At 47.4% G+C, this 14,919-nt stretch overlaps 1 protein-coding gene across 34 annotated transcripts in view; it reads right to left on the minus strand.

The window, feature by feature from the left end:
* Positions 1 to 301: 301 nt before the first annotated feature.
* Pkp4 (plakophilin 4) overlaps positions 302 to 14,919 on the minus strand; it is a 209,640-nt gene continuing 195,022 nt past the window's right edge. For 13 of the 34 annotated variants that reach the window (XM_075985158.1, XM_075985155.1, XM_075985141.1 and 10 more), the window contains 7 exons: positions 13,296 to 13,446; positions 10,487 to 10,682; positions 7,179 to 7,263; positions 6,940 to 7,057; positions 4,519 to 4,647; positions 2,801 to 2,874; positions 302 to 1,294 (listed from right to left, as the gene is read on the minus strand). In XM_075985158.1, the coding sequence (XP_075841273.1) occupies positions 1,046 to 1,294; positions 2,801 to 2,874; positions 4,519 to 4,647; positions 6,940 to 7,057; positions 7,179 to 7,263; positions 10,487 to 10,682; positions 13,296 to 13,446 (1,002 nt within the window). In that variant the 3' untranslated portion in view covers positions 302 to 1,045. The remainder of the gene's footprint in view (positions 1,295 to 2,800; positions 2,875 to 4,518; positions 4,648 to 6,939; positions 7,058 to 7,178; positions 7,264 to 10,486; positions 10,683 to 13,295; positions 13,447 to 14,919) is intronic. The other 21 variants (XM_075985156.1, XM_075985138.1, XM_075985136.1 and 18 more) reach the window with 4 other exon arrangements.

Below are 14,919 nucleotides of genomic sequence, written 5' to 3' on the forward strand. Positions count from 1 at the left end.
AGTCATGCTGTGGGTGGAAGTGGTCCTCACCACGGCAGTATGGCCAGGATGCCAGATGTAATTTCCCTTAGGCGGAAAGAGATGCTAAATACATCTAGTAGGCTGAAAGAAAGCAAAACCTGCTTAAAACTAGAGGCTATCAAATGAAAACAAAACAAAAAACTCTGAGAAGTACATATACTCAGGCAAGTAAGGGAGTAGCCACATCCTCAATGCCCAGTGTGGCCAGCCCATCTCGCAAAGGATTTGCTCAATCTGCGTTTTCCCTATCACACCCAGAAAAAGGGGACCAGCGCACACCTTCCAGGATGAAGTTTCCACATTTATTATTCTTCCATGTGCATAGAAAATGGCAGTGACCTGTCTGTGAAAGAGGCGGGATGAGCATGGCGCTGCTGTCACACTCAACTAGGGGCTTCCAGGGCTCACTACCCACTGAACACAGGATGGCAGAGTTGGCTGTCAACCGCTAATCGTTCCTTGGGTTTCCCGTTTGTGTTTTAGGCTGTCAGTTCTTCAACTCTCTTTTCAAACGACACACTGCGTTACAAATGATGGCACTTAACCAATGTGGCATTTCCATATTTACACCAACAGAAGAAATTTTTACAAGACATAATAGCATACAATCTTGACATTTAGTTATAGCAATAAAACATGAAGAGCATCCATTTTATTATTTTTTTTTCTGTACAAACTATCTGAACATAACTTTATTCACATTAAAAAAATCATCTGTAATTTGATTTGACCTACACATACCCCATCTTACTTCACCCGTGTCTCAAACCGCTCACCACATCACCCACACCGTCACCACGAGGATCTACCGGGAATTAGACCTAACACCTACACAGAGCTTAGAAAGTCCCCTCCCAAGGGTTTCCTCACTTCCCTGAAAATTCCTCAAAAAAGAAAATCAACACTCCTCACTCTTTCCTTACATTCCACTTCCGCATTTCATCACCAGATCAGCAAGGCAGACTCTTCACCTCAGTCCAAGCAAAGTTACAAAGAAAGAGTTCCCCGACGGGCGTCTTCAATGCTACACCCAGGAGTCGGGGGACCCTGGGTACTGTTCGGCTCTGTAAGAAGGTCGTTTAGTGGAATAAAAGTCTACGTAATTTGTGGTTGATTTCAGTCCATACTGTGTTGAGTAATCAGTAGAAGCTGGAAAGTGAACTCGGTCATCAAAATAAGGGTCTTCATAGCTACGCGGAGACTGCAGGTACAATCTGTATGCATCCAAGGGCTTCCTGGTGGCGTCATCTTGATAGTACAGCTGCTGGTGCTGCTGGCAGAATGGAAAGGCAAGTAAGAAAAACACACGCTTAAAGAACACTGACGAGGGCTTCCCGCTTCGCATTTTCAAGTATTTTGTGGGTTAAGGGGAGATGCTGTTTCAGGTGCACACCGTGTTTGCTCACAGGAGGGAGGATTTTTAAATCATGTTTATACACAAGCTGGCTTTGTTTGCTCAAGCCCGGTCTGAGGCCCCAGAAGAGGTTAGGCCCTCAGTGGGAGGAGGCATGGGATGTGGAGGAGCCTGTCAGATGCGGACCCAAAGAGGAGGCAGGCGGCTTTTGCACAGAAAAGTTAAGCATATCATGGGCACACTTGAGGGGTGGGATTTGGTTTGAGATACTCAGATAACTGTAGTTAAAGGATTGTATTTTGAAACATTTACTCCATTGATTAAGATTTGAACCCACCACTCAGTTTTAAAAGACATAAGGTAGTTTGATGAACTCATTAGTGGATGAACAGTCGCAAGGCAGGAAGATAACAATCTGCAGAGACATGGTGGCAAATACGATTCTGGAGGCAAGCGGTGCCACCGAGGTCCTCTGAAGAGCACGTGTGGACAGGGCACCTGGTCCCCATTTCCTTCTGTGCTCACCATGCCCACAAATTGTCATAGCTCTTACGTCTGTCTGTCTTCATATTGCCCAAATCCCCCCAATTTAGTACAATTTAAGAATTTACCATATAGGTATTGGCATCTGTCTTATAACCTCATGGTATTTCAGAGTTAAAAAAATATACTTAGCTAAGTATCTCCTCTTTTGAAGGCAGAACTAGATTTCTCTAAAAGAAACAGCAGAGGCTGGGTGTGGTCTTGCATGCCTGTCACCCTGACTGCTCAGGAGACTGAAAAGGGAGGGTTGATTTAGCTCAAAGATTTGAGCTCAGCCGAAACAGCATCAAGACAATCACAAAACAAAACCACCAAAAACTAGCGCATAAGCTACTCATATTTTTTCCTATTTACTTAAAAAAGATCATGGTGTAGATAGAGGTCTTAGAGGTCTTATTTGGAAGAACACAATGCAGGTCTGGCTGGGAAACCCTGGTTTTGGGGTTGAAAGGAGTGCATGTGGCAGGAACAGTCCTTGCGGGTGGCTCGAGAAGGCCCCACCCCGGAAGCAGAGTCTGGGGGCTCTAAACACAACCCTCTCAGGAATGGGCTGCAGACTCAATTTTTAAACCACAAAGCTCAGAGGGTGAGGTGTCCAGAGTGAACAAAGAGGGCGTGAGGTGTGCTCACCAACTTTGCCTCCTCCAAGGATGGAAGAGGCTTTATAGGTCAATGGAGGGGGGAGGGGTAAAGAGAGGGAAATTGCTGGACCAAGAGCAGGCATTGGAGGTTCCCCATCAGAGGCCTGCAGTCTCAGAAGCTCTGATGGAAACAATTTATCTAAACCCTGCTCAGATCTGAGGAGCAAAGTTCCTCAGGTGGCCCCCTTACTGTGGTGTGACTGCTAAGCAGCCTTCTGTACAAATGACATTGTGGATTCACCTGTAGCCGTCGATTTTGTTCTCTTGCTGGTGACGAATAGGAACTGATGTAAATTGGTGAAGGTTTGCTGGAGCCTGTGAGAAAAGAGTTTATTAAATTAAAACTATTGCTTAGTATACCAGTCCACCAGGTTGGACTCCTGCCTTCCCAAGTGCCAGCCTAGGCAGAAGGGCAGCAGCCCAGGCTCCCTGGATATGGACAGCATATCCCGAGCCTGGGAGGCTAGCAACAAAAACAGGCCATGTGTGTTTGTGTGGAAGCAAGAAGCATGAGAATGCAGGGCCCATCCAGAGAGGGGCTGTTTCAAGCCCTGCTCAGTCTTGGGGGCTTCTGTGATAGGCTTGGAGCAGTAGCGTGGCTCCGTGTGCTGAACAACATCACTCTGCCAGGGCCTTGAGCCACAGTGTGAATCAGAGAATGCAACATCAGAATGCACCTCGTGCCTTCAGAGCAGCTGCGAGTCAGACCCTGGCTTCTGGAAAGGGCAGACACAGGTGTGCTCAAAGCAGGGAGCTACAGAGAGGCACAGTCCCGGGTCTGCCATGGTTAAGTATGTAGTAAACGGAGAAGCACTCGGGGATTCGGCAGGTGTCTCCAAGAGCCCAGCGCTGACTCCTGATGACATCACTAGCTGCCTTTCTACTACTGCTAAACCTAGCAAAGGTTTTAATTTTTTAATAGGGAAAATAAAGCATATTCCAAGCAAATTAAGTTTATTGAAGCAAGCAAGGATAAAGGGAGCACGCTCAGGAGGCAGACTTTGCGATGAAGCAGGCTGCTGCAGACCCGCGCTGCCTGCGCTTCAGCTCCTATGTGTGCTCCCTTCCACGCAGAGCCTGGTATTTGAGATGCAGCATCTGCAATTTTCTGAGCTATTAATTGCCATGGTAACTATACTTGATTAGTAAATAGTTCTGTGGAATCACAATTTCAAAGACAACAGCAAACGCAGACTCCTCCCCCAGCAGTAGTTAAGCTGCCGTCAGCTTTCATTTCTTTGTTTTTAATAAATAGGTATTTTTCCCTCCCTTCCTCTTTGTTTTTTATTTTGAGGAAAAAGTACTTTTTGTTTTGCAGTAGCTCATGACTTGTTCTGGAGTAGTTTTAACTTGCTAAATTTTTGAGAATGGACCAATTACCTTTGGGTTGGCAACTTTAAAATATTTTTATATACATTTTTTCTGAACCGGACATAAAACTATTAATACTATAATATTATTTCATTCTTAAAAAATAACCATACTTGAGAAAAAATAACCACACTTGAGGAAAATCATAAGTTAGTCTGTAATTCACTCAAACTCTATCCCATGGAGATGTAAACGGGCTCAACTGCTGTTAATCAGTGTGAGTTTAGGAACTGGCCAGTCTGGAGGGTCTACACTGGGCCCGTGATTCTGATGCGTACATAAGGGACTCGTGCTGGAGCAGGAGGGGACAGGAGCACGGGAATGGCACCTGGGGCAGCCAGAGTGACCACTGGATTCAGCCCTCTCTTATTGGTGGTCATCATATCACTGTATCAGTTTGACTAGTTTAAAATAAGCAGAAAAAGCAACAACCCCGAAAGCAGCAGGGAAGGGACAGACGGGGACATGGTTTGCTGCTGGGGGACCGTGTCATATGAGCACGGGCTAGTTAGTTCCCAGGACACGGGCTGAGCGCCCAGAAATGCGGTCCCTCCAGGTATTGCATCACACACCCAACTAGCATCTTACCAGGGTACAGGCCTTTATGAGTGGCATCCCCTTGGCTATTGTAATACTGCATAGGTGGCTGGGTCCTATCGTATTCAGAGCGAGGCTCTCTGATCCCTAACAGTGCTGGTGAGGAGGAGGTGCTGCCAACTGAAGGGAGAGGCAAAGGAAGGAGAGGGGGAAAAGAGAGAGAGAAGTCAGATTGTCAGCTCCAGAAAACAAAGTGCTTATTAGCAATGCTACAGTCAAATCAGCTCTTAGAGGGTGGAGAGCAGCCAGACCCCAGGACCATGAACATACCCTATGTCCCCATACCCCCAAGGGTGACATCTGGGCCCACCCCCCCCCCCAGCTGCAGCAAGAGGGTGGCAGGCAGAGGTGACTCAGAGACTTGACCCAACCTTGGGGACTGAGTGTAGTAACGTAAGAGCCAATCACAGCTCAGCTGCTTACAAACCCCTCTCAGCACTTCTGTATAGATATTTGGTATCATATATGTATTTTATACGGCATGCTGTGATTTTTGATCATTTAAACAATATCTGTATGTGTCTAAAAGAGCCTAGTGCACAACATTTATAGTTCTCTTTATGGTAGTCTAATGTGAGGAGATCACGTGACTCCTAGGCCACATATCTGATAATGACTAGCCATTTACCAAAAGGGTCCCCTTTGGGATGTTTTCTTTCTTTTTTTGGGGGGGGGGAGAGGAGAGCCAGGAAGAAAGAAAGAAACAGGTCAACAGGTCACATGAGTTCCCCCTCCCCCTCTTCCTCTCAATAATGGTGTGGTTTGTAAGAAAGCTAATTACGAATAAGTGGCCACATCTTTATCTGGTTCACTGGAAAGTGACGGTCCTTCAGTCTTGGCCCCAGTGTCTTGGTGGAGCCAAGCCTGCCGAGGGCCCTGCAGGACAGGTCGTTTGTGTGCTGTCACCTCACTGACTCTGAGCTGCCTGCCTCGACAGGGTGAGCACAGGTAGCCAGGGCTCTGTGCTATGTCACTTTCGGGAAGAAGGCAGGGCAGGAGAGACCAGCTCCCCTGTGGGGTGACACTACCAAAGCAGGGGATGTGCTCATAAGCGGATCCCTCACCAGGGCTGGAGGAGGATCAGCCCTTAGACAGCTGAGAGACAGTCCCACCTAGGGACTGGGGTGGGGCCACCAACACGTCTGCTTGTATGTTTGAGAGGTTCATGTAGCAAATCCATTGCAAAGTAGCTGTGTGTTAATCTGTTTGAGATGACTCTGTGCCTGCTCGTAAGCCCCTTGTCTGGTAGCCACCCCTACTAGCTTCCCTGACAATCCCTATTCCCAAGTCCTCGGACACACTGAATATTTTTAATGAAAGAACAGTATAAAGGCTTCTCTATCAGGGGTATCCAAAACAAGCAAAGTTCTTGTTGAATAAAACAGCTTATAATTTTAAAGCAAGACATATCCACCACACAGAGTAGGTGTAGATAACGTTTAAAACAAAAAACCCAAACACCAAACTAAACAAGAAACTCCCAGCACAACCGTAGCCATTCAATCATGTGGCTGGAGCCCCTGGCGAGATATCAGTCTTTTTGTCCACATTCGTTCCCATGAGCAATAGGACCGTCAGAGGCGGCGCAGCGGACAACAGACAGTATGTGTGGTTTAAAGCCGAATCAAAGTAAGAAGCATCTCTTTTCCTGTTTCGTCCAGGCAAGAATTAAATTCATGGGGCCTGGTTTGACTTTGCAATCACAAGGTTTCTTTACATGTAACTTAGTAACATTCTTTCCACTAAGCCAACGGGTGGGAGGCACAGTTGCTAAGACCTCAGCTTAAAGTCCAGGAACTTTCTAGAAAGCCACAGTGTGAGGAGGGGTGGTGGTGGTACGTGAGTCTGCAAAGGAGGGGACTGGGAAGTGCCACAGCAAAGCTAAAAAGGCCTAGGTTCAAGGAGCCTGTTCCTGAGAGGTTTCACCAAGAAAACAGAGAACCCCCCCCCCAAAACTCCGTGCACAGTAACAGCAGCAGCAGCAGCAGCAACAACAAGGAGACTTCAAATTATGCAGAGTTGGCAGATCACAATGACATTCCTGGTCAGCCAGTGCTCTTAAATTACCCTCCACCTCCCAGGGCGCTACATCAGGTTATGGGTCCAGATGGTCAAATGCAGATACCAGGGTCCTGCCCCTGCCCCAAACCAGTGACATCTGTTTTGTGAAGCAGCACCCAGGCATCCGGGTGTGGAGACAGGCCCTGTTTTTTTTTTTTTTTTTTTTTTTTTTAATGCACTGCAGCGGATGTAAGCTGTATTATCTTTTAGATGGAAGAAAGCGGGCTCTCAGCAGTGCAACTGTCAAAGCAGGCTCTTAGGTTGATGGGCAGTGCTGAAGGGGACAGGCTGCATCAGCTCCCGCTCGGCTCCCGCCCCCAACAATGTTCTGCCACACAAATGCCCACTGACCTGACTGAATGATGGGCGACATCTGTTGGTTGGTGGTGGACAGAGACGGGTGTGATTTGAATCGGTCTCGCTCTAGCGTGGACACAGGTGTAATAAAATGGTTCTGATTCCACCCATCCTGGAGTTAAAAGGGAGAAAGCAACGTCTCAGAAGGAATACAGCACTTCATCACAGTAAGTGATGGAGCACGTGCGCTGTGAGGAATGCTGATGGAGGCACAACTCCCCTTGGATGTTTACCTTTTTGTAAATGCTCCGGAGGTCCCGATACTGCCACAATGTATTTAAGACCTGGGCTGCCGCCTTCACCACTTTCAGAGAGGATCTAGGGAGAGATGGAGATTTAATGAACACGGCTACTCCCTGAGAAGCTCAGGCGGCAAAACAGCGGGGCAGGATGGATATGTGCAGGAAGCGGAATCCCGAGAAAGGCAACGGTGCCTTCTCACCTTTGCAGCACAGGGGGATCCCCTGAAAGCTGTTACCCACACCTCCAATTTCTCCCCTCCCATCTCCTCTTAAACTTGTGGCTTCCACATTATTGTTGTATCCAATGATCAGGCCTCAACCTCATCCTGAGTAAGAAGGGGCCTCTGACTCTTGCCTACTTTCCATAATCTCCTTCCACTTGGCTGCGAGTGACCACATGCTTGTTTCTGGAGACTTATGTTCTGGTTACTCCTTTCCCTGACACTGTCAATCTTTACTTCTAAACAAGTCATTTAGATGCTGCAGACTCCCAAGTGTACTCTTCCAGCTGGAGCGTAGGTCCGGCCCCCAGCCTGCATCTCTCCCGCTGACCACGCCCACACTGGATGTCTAGTAGTTATCCCCAATCACCTGAAGACAAGAGCAAATTCGTGGTGGTTTCTGGCAGACTTCCCTGCCTTGCTATGACCTCTGTGGATAAAACCTTGGGAGTCATTCACAATACTCCCCTCTTTTTCCCATTCACATATCCACCAGTAAATCCTATCGAGCTCTTTCAACCCCATCAGAAATGCTGCTGCTCCCTCGTCTTTAGTCCCCCCCCCCCCCCCCCCCCGCGTGTGTGAATGAGGTCATGCTGATCTTTCTACAAGGGGAACAGACCATATCCTGCCTCTGCTTGCTGCTCTCCAACAGCTTTGGTTTCACTCAGAGATGGAGACGGCTGACCTACAAGGTCCTGTTGCTCTTTGACTCTCCCCTTTCCTCCTCTGTCATACCAGCTCTGTCTCAGCCACACTGGGTTCTGCTGCTCTTCCCCAGCCCCAGCACTGTTCTCTTGCCAAACCCTCTGCTTCCATGCTTCTGCCCCAGAGAGCTGCACTGCCAGACCCTCCTTCTCCAGGTCTGCTCCCTACTGTTTCCACGAGGCCTTCCCAGGTCACCGTTTCCTGACATGCTGTCACCTTCCCTGACTCTGTCGTTTGTCCCTGTAGGCAGCATTACTGAGCTCTGATGCTGTTATTCATGGGGCACCTCATCTGCCTTGGCCCTGGAATGCTGCTTGTGATCTGCTCACTGCTGTGAGCCTGGCACTGAGAACAGCGCCTGGATATGCAAGAAGGCAATAAACATGGGGGAAGAACCGCGAGAGAAGAGAGATGCAGGGAACCAACCACAACTTGATCTGGTTCAAGACTTTCTTCTTCCTTTTCCTTTTTTTAAAAAAAGTACTTATTTTTATTAATGTGTATGAGTACCTTGTATGTATGCATGTGTACCATGTACACGCTTGGTGTCCTCAGAGCACAGAAGAGGGTACTGGACACCAAACCCAGGACCTCTGCAAGAGCAGTGAGTGTTCTTAACCAGGCCATATTTCCAGCTTTGCCTGGTTCAAGATGTTCTGAATCTTTGGCTTTGAATAAGAGATTAGATTACACACATATTTATGTGTATATTGTACACATGCACAAATACAATTCATGCACGCCTTGTCACTGGCTCAGCATTTCTACAAGGCAAACTTTTAAGAATATGTAATGTGATCATATGACCGTGTGTGTGTGTGTGTGTGTGTGTGTGTGTGTGTGTGTGTGTGTGTGTGTGTGTGTGTGTGGAGACGGCAGCGGGAGCCAGTGGAATGGGATCTTAACTGCCTGAAATGCTTCATTTTCTTAAAAGGAAAGGCAGGGTGTGGTGGCTTACTTTTGTAATCCTTAAACTCAGAAGACTAAGAGGAGGATTGCTATGAATTTGAGGCCAGCCTAGACTACATAGAGAGTTTAAGGTCAGCCTGGGCTACAGAGTAGAGCTTTATTTGAAAAGAAAAAAATAATTAAAACAGATCCTATGCATTTGTTAGTAATGAAATGCAAAAAGTGCGAGAAATAAGGAGGCTGAAAGGCAATACTGTTTATGCGGAGAGATGTGGCTTCTAGCAGGGAAGCTATGGTTTCCTCTATTTTAAGAAGAATTCCTTCAGCGGTATCAGCTGTAATGTAAACCCCAGCACTGCCTTCCATCTAGCTAATTAACAAAGCGTCCCCACGCACCACCGCACCGTGCGTTACCAGGGCCAAGCTTTGTTCTTGTTGTTAAGGATACAACAGTAGATAAAAGGACAAAGTCTCAGCCTCTGCGGGAGTGAGGATGCAAGAGGAAGATTCAAATAACACACGAGAGGAGTCAGTGCCAGAGAGAGAACGCGGAGGGGAACGGGGTGGAAAGGGAGGGGCGCAGAGAGGTTGCTGACCTACTGTTTGGAGAAGGTACTGGAATTCCCACTTCCATTTGCTGATCTGACACTAAGACAGATTTAGTCACAGCTACAGCCTGTGACAAGAAGCCTCTATTTTGCTACTGATTCGTTCTGCCCACTTGTGCGGCTTCATCTGTTACTGTCATCCAAAAGCAGAGGGAGAGATGTGACTGAGCCCAGAGCACACTCATGCAGAGTGGCAGTTTTCATGCTTCCTGGGCACTCGGCAGCAGCATCGATCTCCAAAGCGAGGATTTAAAAAGACATTCTTGCAGAATGGGACTCAGGCTTGGCAGAGCACAAGGTGAAAACGGAACAGTGCCCCTGACTGTCCCCTTCTCCTGGGAGTTGACATAAGTGTCAGCACCCTGGTGGACTGGCTTTAGAGATGGCCACAGCCCGGGGTCTGCAACTCCCCGAAGTTCCTATGTACGAGTTCTAGCTCTCAATATAACAGGGTTGGAGAGGCAGCCTTGGGAAGGACCACTCGGAAGAAGGCCTTGCACGTGAGAATAAATAGGTCACTCTCTGTAAACTAGAAAGGGGCTTGCACCAGATATTAAATATTAGTGCCTTGATCCTTGATTTCACAGTTGCCAGAATTATGGGAAATAAAATTCTATTGGTCATAAGCTGCCTAGCCACAGCACTCTGTTACAGCAATGTGAGCGGACTAAGAGAGGGAGTGAGGTATACCACAATAGAGGGAACTCCCTCCACCGAGACAGGCCGCTGCTGAGCTAGTCAGCACGTGAGAAACACAGAAAGAAATCCTCATGTTAGACACGCATGCCTCACAAAGGCCCTCACCCCAAGACAGTCCAAGGACTGAGGTACCACAGAGGCACCACACACTTGCCTGTCTCCTCTGCCTTTGGTTATGTTCACGAGCTTCTCTATCCCTCCCGAGTCAGCCAGCGCTTTGGCGTTCTCCATGTTTTTGCTGGTGACCTCGTGGAGAGCACAGCAGATCGCTGCCACGGTCTCATCGGACAGTATGCTGGGGCCGTTGCCGCCGGGAAGCCGGTTGACCAGGTCTCGCATGGCGTATTTCCCTGCAGGGTGCAAAAGACCAGGGTCAACTTTTCACAGGCGCCAGCTTTCTGTTACTGTGGCTGAAAATCCCCATAATGGGAAGGTTTTAAGAAACAAACTTCAAAAGAGACGTGAACAGGGAAAAAAGTTGGAAGCCCACAGTGAAGAAGAGATGCACAGATGTGACATGACGTGACTCTGAGGGGGCATTTACTGTCACGTCACTTGAGCAAATGACCGCTTTAGGAAACATTACTGTCACTTGCTGGGAAGAACATAAATCAGTGCTCAGGAGTCCACTGGATGCTGGGCCACATTCTACAGTAATGACTGTAATGAAATATTAGGACATTTTATTCTTGGTTCCAGTGTATCAAAATACTTCAATTACTGCTCAATGCTTTTAGAAAAAAACTTTGAATCTGGGCCAACTAAGGTTGCCAAAAATACTTTGCATTAAATCTTTCTGGGTGAGTCTAGCAAGTTAGCTGAGGGCAGCCACCCACTTTTTAACAAAGCCGAGGTTACATCGGCTGACCTGGCACCGGCAGTTAACCATAGACCAGTGTCTTTAAAAGACGCATTATCTCCTCCAGGTACCAAGCAATAATAATGAAGCACGTGACAAGATGGGGCTGAGGGAGTGCGTCTCAGCCAGGGAAGCAATTTATAAACACCCAAACAGATTATCTCCAGCTTTTTCAATTTCAATTACTAACTGACAAAGTGGGATAAATGCACTACAAACAAAAGTAATTAACTAAGGCGAAAGTAAATATTTTCTTAGGTCCTCGCCATGAAAACGGGCTTTCATCAAGGGGCTGATTCTCTGCAGTGTGGAGGCAGCAGGCGGGTCCTGACTGCATGCGTGTCATGTCCTGCACATCACAGGCAACGCTCGGAACAGCAGAAGTGGTTATGAGTGGGGAGACAGCAGCGACTCTGGAAGACCGGAAGACAAACGCGGGTCTGGAGGATGGTGATGGTGACTTCTGGATACTCACAAATGGCCGGATGTGTGATGACATGTGACTAGCCACGTTGTCTTAGCAGTGGAAACACAGAGTACATGTCTTCTCATAAGAAATTCAGAGAGTATAGATGTAACTTCTAAGTCTAGTTCGGGAGGCTCTGAAGGAAGCATGGGAATTGGGCAGGGCTGGGCCATCGAGAGGCTCAGTGAGACTTCCTCCCTGCAGGGCTGATCTGCCTCAAAGAAAGGAAACATTGGCCTGGACATTAATAATTTAAAACGGCATTTCGGCCAGGCCAGGCAAGAAGGGCTTCACCTGCAGGTCACTGTGTTCCATTCAGTTTTTGGTTGCACTTTTTTTTGTAGGACTAGGCTCGAACCTAGGGCCTTGTGCACGCTGTGCAGTAGTCTACCAGGAAGCTGTACTGCAGCCCTCTTGTTACGTTGAGATGGGTCTCACCACTGCAGATTGACCTGAACCTACTCTGTAGGCCATGCTGGCTTTGAACTCATCACCTTTCTGCTCCAGCTGCCCAAGTAGTTGTGATTACTAGCTGTGATCATGGCCTGGTGGAGCAAGCCAGTATCTTTTTTTTCCAAGACAGGGTTTCTCTGTGTTGTCCTGGCTGTCCTAGGACTTGATAGGGAGACCCAGGCTGGCCTTGAATTTGGAGATCTGCCTGCCTCTGCCTCAAAATGCTGGGATTAAATAAAGGCCTACACCACCACTGCCTGGTAATCACAGATATAATATTATTCTCATTCTCTCTGTTTCTCCAACCCTGCCTCCCTCTATCATAGCATGTGTATTTTAAAATAAATTGGGTCTAAGTTCACAAAATCCATAAAAAAAAAATCCATCCTCCCCATGTTTGAGTGGATGGAGGGTACTGTCCTTACTTCCTCTAACAGTGACAATCCAGACATCACCAATTTCCGTCCAGACACCAACAGACAGAGGTAACTCCTAGTACCCCCCAGAAGCAGGAACTGAGTAGCAAGTGGCAGGGTTCACAGGATATTCTGGGCTATGAGGTCAATGAGATGAAGGTTCAGGCCCATGGAGCTGCCTTTTCTGTCACCCCTCAAACTGTTTGGGATAGGGCAGTGCTTAGAGATCAGCAAGCTGCCTGGTGTGCAAAGCTGATGGAATCTCAACTTGGCTCTCTAGATGTGCGGCTGTGCTCTCAGACCCAAGAGCAAAAGCCTCCTAAAATATCGTGTCCTGGTGGCCTAGTCCTTCTGTCCCTTCCATCCTGACGCTGCTGTGGGATGGCATGACAGTGGCTTGTCTCTGGGTGAGCATTCAGAGTGGGGAGGGAAAGCTACACAGTATTCACACGGCTTCTTATTAGAAGATGACAGTGTTGGGGAATCCGCAGATATCAGCACAAATACTGGGAAAGGAAATTAAAATTTTTCTTGTTCTTGCTGCTCGGGATATAACTTCTCTTAGGGAATAATGACACCAAATTCATCAAGCAGTGCTGTTATGTCACCTTCTCAGATCGATGTTTAATGACTGAGCCTCTCGTTGAAAAGGGGTAGCGGAAGAGCAGGGGCTCCAGACACGCCAGGGACAGAGCAGCAGGCTCAGGTGGAGTTTTGTAACTGCCCCCCGTTCCTTCCTTTGCAGTGTCCCCTGTCACCAGTCACGTACCTATGAGCTCCTTGTTTCGAACATCCAGTGCCATGTTCCTCAAGGCGGTGGCCACAGAAGACACAACTCTGTCATTATCCATCCTCAGAAGCTCGACAAGGATGGGGAGCCCTTTCTCTTTCCGGACAGCTGCCCGGATGTATGCTGCAAACTGGTGGGCAGAAAAAGGCATTAGTGACGCAAACGTGGCGATCCAGTCTCATGCGCTACTTTAATCTGCAAAGATAAATGAATATATGTTTTCTCTCCACTAGAGATTAAAACAGTGGGTGAGAGACGGGCTGGGATGGCTGATTTAAAGAAAGCCCTCAAACCTAAAGATCTCAAACCACCATCTGTCAGACTTCTGTGCAAGACAGAGAACGCAGGATTATTTTCACACTCAGATATAGAAACACGATTAAGGAAGGAGCCCATTTTCTTTGAGTTGGCCCCACGCCAGGTCCAGAGGCTAGAAGTAGGCTGGCAGAGCCAGCCCCTCAGCATCCGTTAGAAGGGAGCCTGGCTCCATTGAGATGATTTTTTTAGTACATGCTGCAACAATATTGGGAGTTTGGTAACCAGTCGAAAAGATTGCTAGAAAAATTCCTGTACTCGGAAGAAAGGGAATTCTCCACAGACACCAGGCACTGTAATTCATACCCACAGCCAAGGCAGATTTGGGTGCAAAGGCATTCTCCCTCAACATTAACAGCTACCTCTGTGCACACTGTGAACTGGAAAGCAGTACTAAGCTACTAAAGAAACAACAGCAAAGTAACGTTACAAAATAGGCCAGGACAATCCCAAGAAGTTGCTCAAGTAATAGCTAATATTTTCCTACTGAGGACAGAGCACGAAGACAGATCCATTGGCTCTTTGCGATTACTGTCAAGGTTAGAATACATGATTGACCGCCCAGTTTCTTGAATTCTAACAGAGCAGATTATCTTAATAATATGTGTAGCAGGAAAAGATGCCTTTCAAAGATTCAATTAGCAGTCATTGTTTAAATGATAGCTTTATTTTCCAAGTCAAATGAAATCTACAGGGAGGAGATAGGTTCGAGGTTTGAACTGCAGACAGCACTGGGGCAGTGTGATCAGCATCCTGAGACTGCAGGCACCAGAGCCTCCCGTTTCCATTGGAGACTGCCCAGCCCAGTACAGCCCAGAGAGCCTTTTCCCAGAGAGTGGTACATATTGTATATGTAGCCATGGCTACCTTGTGGGTCATATATATATGACATATATAAGAAATATAGTTCTTAAATTTTAATTATGTGCATGTGAGTGTGAGCGCCCAAAGAGGCTGGAAGAGGGCAGCAGCCTCCCTGGAGTTGCAGGCAGCTAGCTGTGAGCCGCCTGATATGGTGCCGGGAATCAGGCTCCTGTCCTCAACAAGCCTTCTTAACTGCGCGGCCCTCTCTAGCCAAAGGTCTGAGATTTTGAGTGACTACTTTTGATATTAAAAACCACTTAAATACAAAGTTTGTATCTTAAATTGGCTTGTCATGTGACTTTTACTTACTCAATAATCCCAGAAATTCTACAAAACTCAATCACATGTGTTTTAATTATAATTTTAGTCATGAAGTGATTCTTTGGCTATGCAGCAAAAACCTCTTCGCCAGGAGCCGCCCTTA

Source organism: Microtus pennsylvanicus, chromosome 9, assembly GCF_037038515.1.
Source record: "Microtus pennsylvanicus isolate mMicPen1 chromosome 9, mMicPen1.hap1, whole genome shotgun sequence".
In the NCBI taxonomy this organism is placed as follows: domain Eukaryota; kingdom Metazoa; phylum Chordata; class Mammalia; order Rodentia; family Cricetidae; genus Microtus; species Microtus pennsylvanicus.